At 41.2% G+C, this 18,830-nt stretch overlaps 3 protein-coding genes across 4 annotated transcripts; 1 reads left to right on the forward strand and 2 right to left on the reverse strand.

Moving 5' to 3' along the window:
- Positions 1-81: 81 nt before the first annotated feature.
- On the forward strand, positions 82-3,262 carry mbd4 (methyl-CpG binding domain protein 4). 2 transcript variants are annotated; one of them, XM_041056501.1, is made up of 8 exons: positions 82-230; positions 431-656; positions 840-1,594; positions 2,074-2,139; positions 2,275-2,409; positions 2,502-2,651; positions 2,834-2,937; positions 3,031-3,262. In XM_041056501.1, the coding sequence occupies exons 2-8, from the start codon at positions 481-483 to the stop codon at positions 3,103-3,105; spliced, it is 1,461 nt and encodes a 486-aa protein (XP_040912435.1). In that variant the 5' UTR covers positions 82-230; positions 431-480; the 3' UTR covers positions 3,106-3,262. The 2 variants fall into 2 exon arrangements, with proteins under 2 accessions (XP_040912435.1, XP_040912446.1); XM_041056512.1 differs by having other exon boundaries at positions 459-656.
- Positions 3,263-6,121: 2,859 nt separating this feature from the next.
- LOC121193870 (protein disulfide isomerase Creld1) lies at positions 6,122-10,464 on the reverse strand. The gene is made up of 11 exons (XM_041056317.1): positions 10,211-10,464; positions 9,416-9,536; positions 9,237-9,319; positions 8,722-8,832; positions 8,038-8,129; positions 7,716-7,895; positions 7,516-7,611; positions 7,350-7,433; positions 7,124-7,219; positions 6,886-7,026; positions 6,122-6,793 (listed from the first exon to the last, which is right to left on the reverse strand). The coding sequence occupies exons 2-11, from the start codon at positions 9,530-9,532 to the stop codon at positions 6,573-6,575; spliced, it is 1,221 nt and encodes a 406-aa protein (XP_040912251.1). The 5' UTR covers positions 9,533-9,536; positions 10,211-10,464; the 3' UTR covers positions 6,122-6,572.
- Positions 10,465-10,766: 302 nt separating this feature from the next.
- On the reverse strand, positions 10,767-17,989 carry wu:fl23c11. Its single transcript, XM_041066405.1, has 16 exons — positions 17,566-17,989; positions 16,117-16,144; positions 15,879-16,013; positions 15,475-15,573; positions 15,277-15,377; positions 14,923-15,043; positions 14,796-14,837; positions 14,430-14,557; positions 14,275-14,331; positions 14,109-14,166; positions 13,777-14,009; positions 13,406-13,453; positions 13,187-13,238; positions 12,860-12,955; positions 12,745-12,783; positions 10,767-12,443 (listed from the first exon to the last, which is right to left on the reverse strand). The coding sequence occupies exons 1-16, from the start codon at positions 17,692-17,694 to the stop codon at positions 11,650-11,652; spliced, it is 2,160 nt and encodes a 719-aa protein (XP_040922339.1). The 5' UTR covers positions 17,695-17,989; the 3' UTR covers positions 10,767-11,649.
- Between the last annotated feature and the right edge of the window lie 841 nt (positions 17,990-18,830).

The raw sequence follows: 18,830 nt of genomic DNA on the forward strand, positions 1-18,830 counted from the left end.
GAAGACATCAGCCCAGTTTGGCGGAAAACCGACCAATCTGGCAACACATCTCGGATCTGCTCGCTACTTCCTGCATGCAGAGCAAGCTGCTGTGTGTACCCCTCAACTAGACTTCCACTCCGTTGTTGACATCAGAAAACAACCGGGAAGACAGAGCTTGCACATCAGTCTTCGCATTTGCCCTACACACCTGTAAAAAGGGAAGGAATTCGAGGCTGAGCAGTATTCATGTATGTTATATTCGCCTTTGAATCAGTCTGTTATATTTACATTTTTGTGCTTTACTGCTTATCATGTCCACAGTAAGATGTAACATCCATGATGTGTAATGTGGTGATACCTGCCTACTTTATAAGATACAGAACACCGGAGGGATGTCATGTTTATGTTGTTGTCGTAAAGTATGGGTAATCTGATCGCACCACTTCAGAATCCACCGCTTTCTCACCCGGGTCCAGAAACAACAACACACCTCTCAAAATGCATCCCGCTGACTGTGACATCCAGCTGGAGACAAGTGGAGACATAAATAACCAAAGTCATAAGGACGGGGACGATTCGTGCCACATTTCCACAGTGCCCCCTGGATGGATCAGAGAGGTGAAGCAGAGGAAAGCAGGCAAGACAGCAGGGAAACTGGACGTCTACATTACAAGGTGTCTTCTGTCTTTTCATGTAATTCCAGATTGACTCCATGATGTTGAGACCAGGGCTCTAATGGTACTGCGTTATGGTTAAATATCTTAACATCTAAATTCCCTGAAACTTTTTGCACAGTACTCTTTGTGCATTGCAGATGCAGTGATATCAGTGTCTAATTAATCTTTCTGCTGTTTAAGTCCCCAAGGGCAGAAGTTCCGGTCAAGAGCATCCCTGCACGCTTTCCTCCTAAAAAACGGAGATGGAAACCTAGACCTAAACCTCTTTGATTTTACCGCCTCTGAGGCTGATGTCATCACCGCTTCACAAACACTCCCGTCTCCAATGAAACAGAGGAGAACAAAGAAAAAACATGCAGACAGACGGCAGAAGACGACACAGGATGCAACAGAAATCCTGGATCCACCTCCAACTAAATCTAAAAGAGCCTCCTCCTCTCCCAGAAGAACTAAAGAAGAAAATGTGAAGAGTGTAGATAATTACAACCATATTAATACTATCATTTTACCAGAGGTGCTAGAAGTGTGTAGGGCCAAAACTGATGAGACTGTGAAGTGCTGCACACAAGTGGGGCCTTTATCAACAGTGGATGATGTCAAACTGCAGAAGAGCCCTCAGAGAGTCGGGCTGAGGGAGAAGCTGTTCCGACTAGTTCCGTCTAGCATACAAAAAGACACTTCCTGTGTTCACAAGGACGAACAGGCAGACTCGCAGCCTTCTATCCCGACTCTGAATGTTGAACCTGCCACTGAGAGTGAGAATGAGGGAGAGGAGGAACAAGGCAGAGAGGAGATACAGACTCACAGCAAAGGTGACAACGAGCCTAATTCTGAACTGGAGACTGATGCTGACAGGCATCGGGATGTGGAAGAGGAGGTGTTGTTACCTGACAACACTGGCAGAAGCTGTACACCAGTGAGAGATTCCCAGAATAGTAAGTGTGATCTACACTGCCTGACAGCTTGTAAAAGCAGCAGTTTGACTTATTTTTTTCCTGGATCTACTCTTTTTTTTCATCTTTTATTTTGATTTCAGCATCTTACACAATGCAATGCGATCAATACAGTTTCATGTTTTAACATGCCTGTCTTCATCTAACCATTTTCCAGCAGCCTTCACATTTTCCATCATACAAATGACCTAATTTGTATGGAGCGTGATCACGTTTCAGCCGCTGTATTTTAATATACCTGATATCCGTAGGATTTGAAACAGACAGATCTTAGCCTCCCATTTCTCCTTTATTTATTTGCAAGGTGCTCTTGGACAGAAATGTTTATATAGAATATAGATTACGTAGATTACTTTCCTGTCTTTTTACATTGTAAATCTGTAAGGAACTGTTCCATTTTAAATGTATTTACAATTGCGTGTGTGTACTGCTTCTGTATACTATGTTTCTTGTCTGTCCAGAGTCCAAGAGCTTGGAAGACAAACGGAAAACAAGCCCTTATTTCAGCGGAAAACTCTTTAAAGATGGTAAAACTTGAATGATTAATTTGTTACAAGAAACAAAGAAAATGCTCGTGTATATTTGTATGTGGGACGCACATGTTGACATTTACAAAAAAAAAAATGTGTTTGGTTTGAGACTTGTACACTGTGCATACTCAGGACTTAGCCCTCCCAGGAGAAAGGCCTTCAAGAAATGGACACCCCCTCGTTCTCCATTCAACCTTGTGCAGGAAACCCTGTTCCACGACCCCTGGAAGCTCCTGGTTGCCACCATTTTTCTGAACAAGACCAGTGGTAAGATCCAACATACACACAATGCAAAGCGCTGGATGGTGTACCAACCAGTACTCAAGCGTGACATTTCAGTCTTCTTTTCAATATTCCAGGCAAGATGGCCATTCCAGTTCTGTGGCAGTTCTTTGAGCGTTACCCAACCGCAGAGGTGACCCGGGAGGCCGACTGGAAGCCCATGTCAGAACTTATGAAGCCACTTGGCCTGTATGAGCTTAGAGCCAAAACACTCATCCGCTTCTCAGGTTAATGTGCTCGTCCACCATACATTATCCACTTGTGTATCAACTTCTGATTACACACAGTATGTTTGAGCACAGTAATTATAGCATTATTGCAGTGATAATGCATTGTAACAGCAGATTTTTGTATGGTGAAGAAATATCGGTGGCCAAAGAACCTCACAGTCCCTTTTTCCCTTGTGTAGATGAGTATCTAACTAAACAGTGGCGTTATCCCATTGAGCTGCATGGTATTGGGAAGTACGGCAACGACTCGTACAGGATCTTCTGTGTAGGAGAGTGGAGACAGGTGAGCATAGTCCTAACTATTCTACTTTAAGTGGATTACATTAACGTTCATTAATGGCAACTCTGACATTTTATTGGTATTTTTATGTCAAAGGTGACACCTGAAGATCACAAGTTAAACAAATACCACGCCTGGTTGTGGGAGAACCATGAAACACTTGGAATCTGAAACACACAGTGTGAAGAACTGCAAAGAAGATTTGCTGTGACACATGAAAGAAAATCAATTATATCACAAACACTGCAGTTATCCAGCTGTATTAGCATTACGATGAACTAGCAGTGTTTGCATCTCTTTAAAAAGTTTTACTCAGTGTTAAATAAAATGTTTTAAGTGGTTTAAGTTTGAGTCCATTATTCAGTCAGTCTTCTGACTAGTTTTCTTGTCCCATCCCTTCACACGCAGATGACATCTGGAGACATCTTCTGACTGTATCTGGTTAGTCCGTTGTCACGGGCTAATAATCTTTCTTGTTGTGTGCACTGATGCGTGACCTTGCACTCCATGCAGCAGCTTTCTTTTAGGGGGGGAGGGGGGAGATGGGGAGGGGTAACCTGATTCCCAAGGCAACTGTTGCCACCGCAAAACACTCAGTGAATGCAAAGGCATGTCACGGTTTAATCTCTAACTAGTGCCAGTACAGTAATTTGCTATATTTAAATGTGGAGTTGTGTTATGATAAAATGAAAACAGAATTGCATGTTTAAGAAGAAAATTAAATTGTGCTGGATTTTTCACTTTGGAAAGTTTAATTCTACGTAGACTGGACTTCACTGGTGGGCAAACTCCAAAATGAGACTACGTAAGAAAATAGCTTCATTTTATCATTTGTTTTCTATTAGAATGGTGTTACTATTTACTAGTAAACATGTTAAACATGCTGTGATTGTTTTCATTTCAATCTTCATTACCACAGCAGCCATCTCTATAGCTTCCACACCAGTGTGTATTCCTCATGACCCACCTCCTGTCCGGCAGAGTCGGTGCCTGGTGGTCACACCCATGACATTTCCCATCATCTCAGATTCTGCCCGGCTGTGGACAAGCAATCAGGTGCACACAGATTCATTGACACTCCATTCATAGTGACTGTACTGTCCTGTTTCATAGGAAGGTGTTTGCTTAGAGGTAAAAAAACAAAACAAAACCTTCCATAAATCTGCTCCCTAGAGTATTCCAAGGCTGAACCCTCTACATCCACCTTTGGTCCACAAACGCACCGTCAGCCTGGAGACACCAGCTGTTCACCACCACAACCACCAGAGGACCCTGATCATGCAGAGAAGAGAGCATTACAGGTAGGCGCACATGGTTATCACACTGAGATTGATCTTTACAGAGGTACTAAAAAAATCACAGAGAATCACTAGTTCTAGTTTCATCTTTGCTTTGGAGAGCTGAGTTCAAAGTCACTGACTTGTAGTTGATGTCAGGTATCATCAAGTGTGGCGAAAACCCTTCTATGGAAGCAGCAGTGAAAGAGAAGAATACAGGTAAAAGTATGAATACCTTCATTTCACATCCTGTGCAGATTTTTTATCCACTAAATCTCTCCTGAATCACATCACATGCTGCATATATCCTTCATAAAGTTTAGTGACACAGAAAAGGCTTTCTTTTTCCTGTAGGAAGGAGCTGCGGGAGCAGTTAAAGAGGCAGATAGAGGAGAAATGTGTAGCACTGAAGCTGCAGCTGACCAGTAAAGTGAAGGAAGCAGAGTATATACGTGAAGTGGATCGTCTCGCCCTGTGCAGTGAAAGAGAGCAAAGGATCCAGCACAGCAAAGCAATGACAGCCTACAGAGATGAGAACAAGAGGGTACAGGCCCTCACATACATTATACATCCACTGCTAAGGCTTTTGTATTTATGCCGCTCACAATGGTGTCCTGAAAATGCTTCAACATGCTGGCTGCTCTCAGGTTACAACAATATACATAGGGAGTGTTTGAGGTTTTTCTCTTGTCTCTGTTTTATGTGTGTGTTATGTTTGCAGCTAATGGAGCAGAGCTGGAGGGACAGAGCACTAACACGTTCCCAGGAGGTCCTGAAGGAGAGAGAGCTGCTGCGCCTCAACCCCATTAACTGGAGTGGAACACTGAAATAGGCTGAACCTCAACATCCAGAGTCAAAAATTCAGGCCTTGCTGTAGCACTTGGGCATGACTGTCGGACAAAAATGAGACACAACATATATAGTACATGTTATTAGTGATCTGATAGCCTTTGAAGGAGTTTAGAAGGCATATTATCTGGGGTTTTATAATCTCAATATAAATGAATATCGATGTATTTCCAATCTCACTTTATAAAAGCTATCTCACATTACAGCAAATCCAAGATTTAAAGAGTACTCCACTGTGATGCAACATGCAAAGGTAGAAATAATTTTCCACAAGCAAAAATGCTCACCGCCCCATTCTGTTTATGTAAAGAACAGAGGAAGCTTCACAAAATGAAATTAAAAATTCAAGTAAAAAACATAATGAGTGACAGACTTTTATTGTAAAGCAAACATCTATAATGAACAATGGCTCTGTGGACAGCTTTCCACCCTAAAAAAAACTAAAGACAAATTAGATGGACGGATAAGAAGTGATGCTTCAGTGGTTTTCTAACATGATGCTACAATACCTGCTAGAATTACAATTTAACAGATTTTAAAAACTGCATTGAAAACTGCACACAAAAATACACAGGAAATGTCAAGAGCAAAATATGATAAACATCTTGCCAATAAATATTGCTTTCAAAATAAATTAAAGGCAACAGAAAATGGCTTGCATCATAGAGATTTCAGCTGGCATTTACCAAAGCACATTCCTTCAAACAACTCATTAAGTGGGCAAGAGCAGTAATGTTGGTGATCCAGCAGCTATTAAAAGTCGGTCTTCCATGCCAAAGTAAGACAAATTGATAGATACGGTGTTGTACCTTTCATTTCAATTCCTATCATCATGCAGTATTTACTAAAAAGAATCATTCAGGAAGTAAGGACATAAAAAGTCATTCTGTGAACATAATTATCCAGTGGTTCGCAATGGAAATATCCCAGAGTTTCGATGAGCTTTCTGATTTAGGAAATTCTTCATCTAACCCCATGCCCACAGCAAAAAAGCTTAAGAATTGCAGTAACCTGGCACAGTCAAAACAAACGTACCATTGAAACTATGGGAAACGTTCTGCTTCATAGTGTAGACAGTGGAAAAAAAAAACACATGAAGACTGGAGGTTTTGATTGTGTGGAAGAAAACGACATCATTTCTCGAGCAACATTGAGGCCAGATGGAACATCCAAATGCATAATAGATTTTAACAATCAGTAGTGGTCTTCATGTCACCCTAGATCCCAACAAAGTTGAGGTAGGGGTTTAAGTTCCTTTATATCAGTGCGGTGTATCTTTGTTATTTCCTCTTCAAGATGTATGGCTCCATAGCCTTAAAGTTCTCCCTTTTTCCTGCATTATCCTATTCATAAACATATATGAACCCAAGCCCTTTCAAGTAATTCCCCAAACCAAAAGAAATCCCTGATAGACTAACATTGTAGGGATAGTCTCCTGCCCCAGTTGAGTCTTATTTGCTTTCACTGGCTGGTATTCCACGGTCCTTTTATTAAACTGTGGCCACAGACAGTCTAGCGTCCTTTCAGGAATCCATCCAGCATGTAGTCTCCCTTTTCTGTCAACCAGTATCCAGCCATAGCAGCCACACCGCCAATGAAAATGGCAGTGAAAACCATGTCACCCTTAGCCGCGAGCGTAGCTAAGGCACAGATTACAACGCCAAAGAACATCTGCTGCAGTACAAGGACCTCATCATCTGTCATGTCATCAAACAGTCCTTTCTCTGGACCAGCTGAGAAGGTACAGGAAAAGAATCTTAACCCACAGATCTGAGAAGCTGTCTACAATATATGTTATTGCATATTTACTGCTACAGCTACTTACCAGGAGGCTTATTCTCAACACAAATGCTGTCTCTTCTGATGAATCCATCAGCACAGTCACAGTGGAAGGAGCCCTCCTCGTTGATACAGGCCTCATTGAGTCCTGGGCATGCTATTGCACGTTCACTACATTCATCTATATCTGTGTGAGGAAGCAAAGAAAAACAGTTCAAGGACTTCAGGAGAAGGTAAAGAGGTAAATGGTATACAAAGACAGGAGCTAAATAGTGTATGCTTACCAAGACACTTGGCTCCTTTCAATCTATAGCCACGTGCACATTTCTTGCAGCGAGCAGGACCGCTACCCATGCATCCCACACATGCCTGGTCACAGCCTGGATACAGAAAAGTCACAGTAGCACAGTGCTGAACATTACAAACTAAAGTGTGTTATGAACGGTTTTATTCGGTACACTACAGCACGCTGAAAGCAGTAACTTAAACAGCAGCTACATGAGGGCCTACCTCTGCATTCATATGATCCATCTGTGTTGTGACAATACGTGTTAGAAGGACAACGACCCAGCTCTGTACCACACTCGTCAATGTCTAAGAGACATACAAAGGCAGTCAGGCAACAAACATTAAGCAAACTGGCACAGAGTCAGTGACTTCTTCAAGCCACACTCACCCACGCACTTGTTGTCATGAAGGATCCAGCCAGGTTTGCAGTCAAGGCATTTGTAGTCCTGCGGCCCTGAGCATTTCTTACAAGAGTGGTAGCAAGCTACAGAGGATGATGGAGACATGGAGACAGTGAGAAGGTCAATTTTAGATGACTTCAAACATAAATTAATACATGTAGAGGGTTGAAACAGTTGCCTGAGGTACCTGCACAGGCTCCTGTGCTGATGTTGGAGCTTTTCTCTCGGTAGTAGCCATCAGCACAGCTCTGGCACAGATGGCCCGAGTATCCAGGATCACAGACACACTCTCCATCTCCCAGGCGAGTTCCCTCCCCCTCACAGCGGCCCAGACCTCCACACACACCACCAGGGCCTGATGGACACTCTGTATTGGATGAACATAAATTGATTCTACTTACAATAATCTGATTTTACACCTTGATGAACTCTAAATCATTCGTCGCATGGGTAAGGATTTCTATACTGATATCAGGTAGCTTGTGTTTAATGCTTTACGTTTTCCACACCTTTGCAGTCAGGTCCAAAGTGTCCAGGTGGACAGCAGAGTCTCAGTTCCTCTATGCACAGCCACTCAAACAGGTCTGGTGCCTCCTGTTGCCTATGAGACACATACATTGTGTAAGTCATGGAGCTGAGGCAGGGGCATCTTCTTAATGAAACATAATTATACACACAGTTGGTGCTAGTGCTATCTCACTATAAAAAACAAAATGTGGGATAAAACCTTATTTAATTACAGTTTATCCAAATTTAAGACACTCTTGTAACTCTATAATTTGATTTATATTCCTCGAAATATTTCTAATTTTTATTTGCCCATGAAAATTGCAGCTAAATGAGAATTAACTGTAATTTACATAAGGTTATTTTTCAGCTACATGATGCACACACAAGCCTGGTTCCAGACAACTGAGTCACATCTCCAATTTGTTCAGCGAAGAAACAAAACAACCAAAACAAAAAAAAAACAAAAATGGCAACTCTTAAACACAGGAAAATGTCTTTAATTTCCTTGAAAAACATTAACTGCTCCCAGCAACCTGCACTGACTGAAAGTGACGTCAGCAGGACAGACACCACTTGCTACTGAAGAAATTAGCCAACATGAACAAAGCATCAGGCAGAATGAAAGAAGTGAAACGAAATGCCATTTCAGTTGGATTATCAGACTATGCACACACCACATTTACCTGTGGAACCACCATGTCTCCACTTGGTCTTCTATCTGCTCCAGCAGCCGGTTACATTCAAAATCAGTTTTCTCACAAGCTGCCTCTACTATCTCCAGGAGCCGAGTCTCACTAAAACAAGAAGCCAACAATTAAAAGATGCAATACAGCCACTTCAAACGGTGAAGTCTCACATTGGGCCACAAAAGACTAACATTTAAAATATACTGTCTTCTGTAATTATTCACACATTACAAAATATTATACACATGTACAGGGAAGAAAAAGGACTTTCAAAACTGGATCACATTCTCCAGGATGGTTCCATGAATACAAATTCAAGAAAGATTAAAGCTGGTTATGGAACAAAATGAGTACATTTTCTTCAACAATTAGGATTATCTGTTGTCTTTTTTTGGCACGCATCATACTGGCCACAGACTGGCTGCCGAATCCCTTTAGATTACGTAAATATGTGCTTTATTGTCATGAATAAATAAAGTATAGTTGAAACTCCCCTTAAAACTTGCTCTTACCTGCGTGCATATTTAGCCAGCTTCTCTTCTTCCCAGGCAGTGTTACCACCCCCAAAGTTCTTGTTAGCTGTTTTCTCCAAGCCCTTAAAAAGAGGGAAATCTCAGGACTCGAAATATCAAAAACAATTGGCTGAGAAAAACACGCATTAACTGATGGTTCAGTAAGTTAACTGCAGTACCTTAATGAAACTTTCAGTGAGCTTTCGACAGGTCTGGCATGGTGCTGTCTGGACTCTCACTACAGAGAGCTCTGAGAGAAGCACCAGAGCAGGCAGGAACGGCCAGGCCCACCACATGATCCTCCAGAGGGAACACAAACACAACCCAAATATGTGAAATGAGCACAAACATTATTTGTTTTTGTTTGTTTTAAGCTTATAAATGATCAGTTTTGGTTAGTAACTGTGTCGGAGTGATGATGAATTAGCTCCATGGTTTTCTTCAAGCTGTAGTTATATTGCGGTCCTGCTATTTTGTCGACCTCCCGTAATGTCAATGACTTTATTATTTTCAAGATTAAAATCATCCTCATAATTTGGCTGAATTTTTTAACCTTGCACACTGCTCACATGTAAGTACAATCCTCATGTGGCTCAGTGATTGGTTTCCAGATGTTATATTCATTCAGTCTTGTCAGAGAAGCTTTGAAACGCGCACGTTAGCCCGGATGGGATGCTCTAGTTTCATCGTTAGCTTAGCTAGCTCAGCATCAGCACCACACAAAATTAGCCAACTAGCAGCCGGCTAAGGTCGATAGTTAGCTGCGAGTCCAAGCTAACGCTGTATCATCACAGATAAGATTACAGTCATAAAGTCAATTGAACTCAGCGGCAGTGTCCTCCTAAGATATTAAAACCATGGATGTATTAACACACTCACACACACACACCATGGAGTGTTTAACGTTAATTATCCGCTAAGTAATCTTTACTCTTAGCTAGCCGAAGTGTTTCTTTTGGCTGTTCTGGTCTCACCTTTATTAGAAAACCACCACGTCCGCTGCACCACTGATGATTGTCCGATTCCCTGCTGGTTCGCACAATAAAGGAGGAGTTTCATATTTTGGACAGCCGGGTTTTTAAAGCTTCAAGTGTGCCATCTTAGTCGGCAAACCCAAAGCTATGGTCAGCCAGCTAAATGGCTAGCTAGCTAACGCTGCTGGTAGTCCTCATAAAAGCTCGTGTAGAGCAGGGATGAATGAATGAAGAGCTTCCAGTTGGTTCTCTGTTTTCCATGCAGCTGCCACACAAAATATGGCACCGCCCAAACCCGCTGGGGATTTAACTCATCAACCAATCAGTCCGCACTACGCTACACACACAGACTGACTATATGTCAGTGACGTTAGTGAATACAGAGGCTAACTAGCCATGTAAACAACCAATGATGGCTTGGTTCTCCATGTGTGGGTTTACCCTGTATGGACAACACTGTACTATATACATTTTTTTTAAAAAGGAGAAAACACCGTGAAAATTAAACCACAGAAGCCAATTAAATTCAGACTTTAATCAAGACTGTTGTTTTGTTCTTAGAGGTTTTCTGTAGTGTTTGTGTTTTGTGAAATGCGTTTTCTGATTTGTTCTGTTTGTTCTATTTTGTTTGAGTTTTGTGCCACAGAGCCACTGTTTTAAATGTAATTACATGTTTTTATTTTATGATATTAATGCATTTTAAAGTTATATGTAAACACACATCCAATGTCATCCTATGTTAGTGCTGAATAAGATCTGACACTTGTTTTGTAGTTAGAAGAGCATACCAAGATACCAACTTTAAACACTAAGAACAAAATGCAGTATAAAACGGATTCACAAGGCTTCGACAAAGCAAACTAATAAACCCATTTATAAACTCAGAGAAAGCTTATTTTTGTTTAAAATGTTTCCTTCATGTCCTTCAGGGCTTTTATATTCAAAACACGGGCATGCAAAATGTTAAATGTTTGATAAATAAACACACACAATGGCTTAAGACAAAAAAACAAACAAAAAACAAACAGCTGTAGAGTCAGGACCCACATAATGGAGCAATTTGCTTTGCTGAAATTCTCTTTTTGCATTGTAGTGTAGTGCAGCCCACTAAATGAGGAGTTTAGTGGCCCTGTTTTCAATATATATTCGTCACAGAGCACAATTTTTAAGTAGTGTGAGGTGTAAAGATGTGCTCTTTAATTTCTCTGGTGTAATAACAGCTAAAGCTAAAACAACCCAGCTTTTATTTGAAAAACAAGCTGCTGCCACACACACCCTTTTTTGACAGCTACCAGAATCCAGATAATTAGACTAGTAAATGCAAAAGCCAAAAACTTTTGTGAGTGTCTCCCAGAGTATTACTTCAGGTTCTTTAAAGTCACTGTACTGGCTCCAAATCTGAAAACTGAAGCTTGGTTATAGGTCATCCTCTCCTGCTGTCAGACCCATTCCATTTTGCTGTCCTTAGGGTTTGTGTCAGGGCTGGAGGGAGGCGTAATAAGACATGGCTGCAACGGCACCGTTTCCCCAGAGTCTTCTACTCCTACCCCAACACAAGTCTGGGACACCCCTGCAAGGCGAAATATATTTGTCCCTGCTGTGTACCCTGACAGCCCTTTTGCCAGAGCTCGGGATGCCACCCTGATCCCCCCTGCCCTCTTCCGTCTGGCTGATGCAGTGGCCATTTGCCGAGCCCCAGCCAGCTCAGTCAGAAAACCCAAGCTCTGGGAAGGGAGGCTGTAAACATGAAGGCCACGGAAAAGTTCTGGCAGCGGCCGGAAACCACCTGGAGGCTCAGGTGGAAGTGATTCAAACTGAGCCAACATAAACCGCTCACCAGCGCGGCCCTGTAAATTGTCTGCTAGAATGCAGCTCAGTGAAGCACTAAAAACATCTACACAGGGGGAAGGAGCAGTGTAGCTTCCTCCTGCCTCCTCTTCCTCCCTGTTTCTGTTCCTCTCCCAGCTACGAGCTCCCCATTCTTCAGCCCTTATCCAGGTGGCCTGGGTTAGGACTAGCACCACTTTTCCCCCCTGCCTTTTCAGTTGGTCCAGTCTTGAATGGAGCCAAGGCACAGGGCCCAGTGCACTGAGCTCAGCCTGGCTCCACAGATCTAGAGACACGCTGAAGCCCAGGGCCTGGAGGGTCGAGCCCAGGTGACATATAAGCTCTGGCAAAGCCTGGTCACCATCAGGTGGATAGAGCAACACCACGTGACCACCACCCACTGCACCTGAAACAGCAACACCTTTTATAAAGTATAAAGGAACAGTCTCACATTTTGAGAAATTGATTTTGAGAAGTAGCTGTTAGATGAGAAGATTGATACCACTCTCATATCTTTCTAACCAATGTGTAAAAACAGCTATTTGTGGGGTTGTGTGCCAGACTGTTTCTTGGCTGGGGAGCAGTAACTTCAGTCTCCAGTGTTTGCCTGGCAACTATCAAACTATTCCTTTAAGAATATTCAAAATATAAGATAAAATAAGAGGAAATGATATTTTTAGATTACTGCTGTGTAGAATGAAACATACCTTTAACATCATCTTCTTTCAACCATTTCCACACGTAGCCTAAAAGAAAAACAATGTTCAGGTTCTTTTGCTGAGGTGCTATTGATATTTAATGACCTACAAGTAGTTAACTGACCTTTCAGGACCCCTTGGATGAAATAGGCTCCGAGTATGGTCAAACACATCAGAAGCAATGCGATGAAGATTGGCAGGCTCCATCTAAATCGAGATTCTGGAAAAATAAATAAATTATGAAACACCAAAGTCTTTATAGAGCATGTTTAAGAGACTTCACAGGTACTTCTACTGCTGTTAAGCATTGTGTACAGTGTACAGTGAAAACAGCCAATGTCTAATTACTCATTTGCTACAAAAGAATGAAATAACATCGCTTGTTTTAGCTTATAAGAATTAAACATTAAACTCGCTTAGCCTTAGTCTGGACAATAATTAATCGCCTTACTTGTAAACAGACAATGGGGCTCTAAGTATGACTTCATCCCGTGTATCTTTATCTAAAAATGAGTAAACGAGTTAATGTTAGTACAGTGGGAAGCAATGACAAAAATATTTACAGTCATACAGTGGTGTCCAAAAGTCTGAAATCACTGGTCTCAGACTGACAGTATATGAAATATTATAATTCATTATACTGTATATTAGATACTAAGGCAAACATCACCTGAACACAAAGCAGAGGATGTGATGACACATTGAACTCTCCTGTTTTCTGAAAAGTGAATAAAGAATTACATTACTAAATAGACGCAGTTGTGAGCATCGCTTTTGTTACCGACAAAAAAACTACAACAAAACTAACTCAATGGTCTTCTAAGGTGAGGATTAGCTGTGATGGATGCAGAGAATGTTTTCTGGGAATTTGGGAGCTTTAGCAACCTGAGGGTTTGAAATTTCCTCAGAATTTCATCCCTGGCAGTGCGGAGAAGGCTTTGAAACAGTGTAAATATACCCTGAGAGGAAGTAATGCCTAAGAGGCTCACTTCAGGAAAAGAAAGTACTCTGCACATCCTAAGTTTGTACTGATGTTTTTACCCAGTGTCCATTGCGTGTTGCACTCCAGCCTGCATGTGCATGGCTGTGCAGTCTCTGTCTGGAGCCTGTCACCTCTTCACACTGGCCCCCTGCCACATCTTTCTTGCACAGCCACACCTCTGCCTCCAGTCTGCAGGGGGCAGATACATTCCAGCTCAGCACTGTGCCACCCTCCCTCATCTGAAACTCCTCAACCGACACAGACACGTTGTGCTGCATTCTTTCAACTGCATCTGGGAAAAAAAAAAAAGTTAGTATGTTGTGTATGCATAAAATCATTTGCCATGCAAATTTGTTTTGATCTGGGGTTCACCTCAGTGAACTCCCTTTACCTGATTGGTTTTTGAAAGGGCAGAGCTGTCTTCGTAGCTCCTTTCCCTTCCACCATGTCTGAAAACAAGTTTTTATTATTGTTTTTATTTAAAAAAAAAAAAAAAAAAGTTTGTAGCTGTCATTTTTTGTCTATTAAAACAAACAATTCTGTACAATGTAGGCTACCTGGAAGCACAGGCATGGTGCAACTGATGGAATTATCATTTCTGTCTCGTTTGTGGGCTGCAAAGATTATAAAAAAAAAGGTCAAATATACAGAAACTATCAATTTTGTTATTGGGTGACTAGATTGATAAGAATACATCATCTGTATAACTGACCCATGGACAAGTGTCTCCAGGCATTTCATTCCAAATCATCTGGCACATGAGATCTTCTTGTCTGTCATTAGTGTTTTCCAGCTGGAGGAGGAACTTGCTTCTCTTGTACTGAAGTCGGAGTCTGGGAGCTGAGACCGAGACACATAAGTCACCATGAATTATAATTAAGCTGCACGGGTGTCACTCTACAAGGATGTGCAACAGTTTTTACTGGCACTGCCTTGTGCTTACTCATCAGCATGTGTAAAATACATGCTAGACAAGATAAACCACTGGAGGAAGTGAAAAACACATAACTATTTTATAATTTGTCATTTTAATACATAGGACAACAAAGAGAGTTTTTGATTTTTCAGTGTCTCTTACCATCACATAATTTTTCCATCCCATTTAGGTCCATGGAGCAAACTGAAACATAGGGAGGAATGGATGTTCAGTGACATTACTCTGTAATTCAGTGTGTCTTTGCTAACATTACAGCACAAAACCTCACCTTCTTCTAAAGATGGGACTGTGATATTTTGGATGCTGTGTGTTCCATCTGAACGTGCGTAGACTTGGACCACAACAGGATTGCCAAACGTCACTTTCTCTGTCAATAGCAGCTGCATTTGCTGGAAATGTGTACATTTGTAAACTTAAACTATATTTGTCAAATAAATGTTGTGCAGTAAAAAGTACAATATTTCATTCTGAAATGTTCAAGCATAAAATAACATAAAATGGAAGTAATCAAGCACCTAAAATTTTGACTGGTGGACAGTTCTTGAGTAAATCTATTTAGTTATTTCCACCACTTGAGACTAGACAACAACTACAACAACTACAAATTGCCAACATTAATTACCTTGTGTGTGGGCTGTTGTGAAGCTTGAGCTAAACCAGAGTGGTTTAGTTTAAACTCGAGTGTCTTCCTAATTTCACTGACGCCTGGAGAACTGAGACACACTTTCACCAAAACACAGAGTAGGGAAGAGTAAACAATGAGTTTATGAAAAGTACTCTAAAGAAAAGAGTGACTGTGATTCTGACTATAGTATTATACCTTTTAGTTCAGGCCCACTTCCCTCTGCCAAGTGAGACATGTCAGATGATTCCCCTTCATCACCAGATGCCTCAAAAACCTCGTTTGTATTATCCACTTCTGCAACAATATGTGCAATGCAGTTACAGTCAGTAAATACTACAGCAGAGTGCTCAGTTTTTTTTAAGATGGCAAAAACTGACTAGTTGACAAGTCGCATAACCATGATAAGAATGCAGGAAACGGCTACTCAGAGCATTGTCATTTGGCAATAAGAACGGCACCAACAAAAACATGTATTGCGCTGACGAACATAAGTGATCCGGCTGGAAAAAATGATGGTAAGAAGAATTCAAGGTGTGTTACCCTATTTTGCAGTGACTAAATAATAATAATCAAAGGCACAAAACTTATGACAAAGTTACCTTGGACTGTTATGGTGATTCGCAGGCAAGGTCGAGGCAAGTCTTGTGTGGCTGAACACAGCATCACTTCAAGCTGCATATGTGTAACATCCACTGTATCATTTGGATCAGGCGGGGCAGCACAGAAATGAAAGCCTATGGAAAGAGAAGTGTTTCTGCTTTAGACAAACTGCAGGCTTATTCTAGAGTGAGATTATTACCATGATGTGAGATGCACTTATGTCAATCATATTGTTACCTGAGCTCACCTTGCAGTCAGTCAAACCCTAAAGAAAGACAAGGTGCTAATGAGAACTGAGCATACTTAACATGTCCACTGACCCATAACGAAACACACCTTTTGAATACCACAGATATCAACTGTGGGGAGGGAGGTATCTGAATCCCTCACAAACATAAAAGTTCTACCACAAGTAACAGTGAAAGTAGCTATACAGATGCTTCCACATAGTTGCACTGTATGATAAACGTCTGATCATGCAAACGTCTGATCATCAAAATCCCCCATAGGTGTTCAACTGGGCATTTAATTCATAGCATTTTAATACTCATAAGACCATTCAGTGACCACTTGTGCCGTATGGATGGGGGCATTGTCATCCCGTTTCTCCACTCATTTTTCAGGTTCTTTCAATTTAACACAATACAATTCAAGAGTACCACAAACTACATCTTCCAAAATGACCATATAGTTGAACCAAAACCTCTCTAAAATAGTTTAAATAAAAACTGAACGTTATAGCTTTCATGAGGGGAGGATTTATTATAGGACTATTGTATTAGACTGCACCTAGATGTACCTAATAATGCCACCTGTGTGTATTTGTCTGATCTATGACGGCTTTTACTTGTTCCTAGTTCCTACTTCTTTTCATGAATGCTCTATCCTGTTTGTGTACATATGCTTTAATGTTGTTTTGCCTGCTTTTTGCATGTTTTGCCTTTTTGTTTTTGTGGTTACAACAACATGAACCTGACATTACTGATGTTAAATAATTTGTGTTGCCCTTAAAAACAAAGAAATAATCTAATAATAATCTAATCTACTGAACAGTATTTGATACCACGACGTCTTCGCTGGATTTACCTCTGAAAAAAAAACTGAGAGAAAACTCAGGCTACAGCAACCCTCCCTGGAAATAGAGCAGGGGAGTAAAGTGTCATGCCAAGGCACAATAGTAAATAAGTAATGGGCATTAAACTCTGATCTCTCTCTGTTTGCCTGCGCTGTTTCTCCTAATTCACCCTATAACTTGAAGCCTGCACACTAAACTTTGACATTATGCATGTATCAACTGACTAGATTTCTCATGGACAACTATAATCAGCAATACATAAAGTATTACTTTAGTATTATTCAGTAACACACTGAATCCAAACATTATTCATAAAGAAAAAGTAGATCAACTAAATTACAAACGACCAGTAACTGGATTTTTATTTAGCTGCTGCCATCTATCATAAAGGGAACATTTTATTGTATGATAGATGATGGTGTTACTAATTACCTGATAAAACAAACAAACATAAAACAACAATAAGGTATATATTTTATGATAAGGCTCTAGAAAACTCATCTGCAAGTACATAACACAACAGAGATATTATAGAAGTGACTTTGTTACAGTCTGGTTCCATGGCAGACTATTCTTCTTAAATTATTAAGAAACCTGAGTATTATGATTACCTCGGTACAGATGAGTTCAGGTGCGTTTTGGTCAATCACCTCCAGCGCGATTGCCGACACAAACAGCCAGAAGCGCAACAGTAACAGCAGTGGGAAGAGACGTGTCCCCCGAGGGAGCGTGAGAGCCATGTCTTTGGAGAGCGCTCCTGCGCCCTTACACACGCTGCTTCTCTCGGGCGCACGGCTCTTGTCCCACAGCTAAATTCCCCGCATCCGAAAAACGGAGAGTGACGATTGTTAAATTTCAAGCCAAGCCTTCCATCAAGCCGCACAACATGACAGCGAACGTTCCTCCCCGAAACGAGTGACCGTAGCTTGTCCCACACTGGCCAATTGTTGTCACGCTCCAGGGATTCGGATCTAGGGAGTCCTTGGCAATGATTGACAGCTCGGGAGTTGGGCGTGTCGCAACTGGTACTTGTTGGGATGGTGGAGGCGCACAACAAGTTTCTGCTTGGTCGGTGAATCATTCAGTTCTTCATTCAATGGAAGTCGTTTCAGAAAATAAATATTATCCGGTTTATGGAAACAAACAGCCAAAGGCAGCCGTGCTTGGAGGCGTGTTGAGGTCTTAGTTATGTATGGTTGAGTTCTTAGTTATGTCACAATGGTAACACTGATAAGAACAGGGGCTCATCTAAGCATGCTAATATTTTTTATGCCCTTCATTGTCTGTTGTTTCTTTTACACGCTTTAATGAGAGGGCCTCACCTGGCAGGGAATGTACTTAGTGTATTGCTCAACAGCACATGGCTTGTCAATCAACATATTATTTGCTGTTGCAGGAAGTTAACCTGTGACCATTTGGTGACAGGGTTAACTCTCAACCACATTTGCACGTAGTTGTTACTACAATAGCAGCTGCTGTTTGAATGTCTTCAGTTGGCATGCTAAAGTTTAATCATTAACCCCTACCCAAGGGAACAGGTAAATTAAGTCCACTGTTGTAGATTATCATTAGTACTCTTGCTTATCTGGAACCCTAACACCTGTGCTAACTGTGTGCTTCTGGTGCATTATGATGTGCAATCAGAAAAATGCAAATTCTCTGTGGATCTTAAATATACCTGGCTGTTTCCATGAAGACCACGTGCCTGAGGGACATACTGTCAAACTCTGCAGTTCAGCTCTGGTATAAGAGATTTTATGAACTACTTCCATGTGACTGGACATACCTTGTTTATAAGATAAGAGAATCCTTTATTAGTCCCTCAGTGGGGAAATTGCATAAGGGGGTTAAATCTTCATGTAAGCTTAAATTAAAT

The sequence above is a fragment of the Toxotes jaculatrix genome, chromosome 2, assembly GCF_017976425.1.
Source record: "Toxotes jaculatrix isolate fToxJac2 chromosome 2, fToxJac2.pri, whole genome shotgun sequence".
Lineage (NCBI taxonomy): Eukaryota > Metazoa > Chordata > Actinopteri > Toxotidae > Toxotes > Toxotes jaculatrix.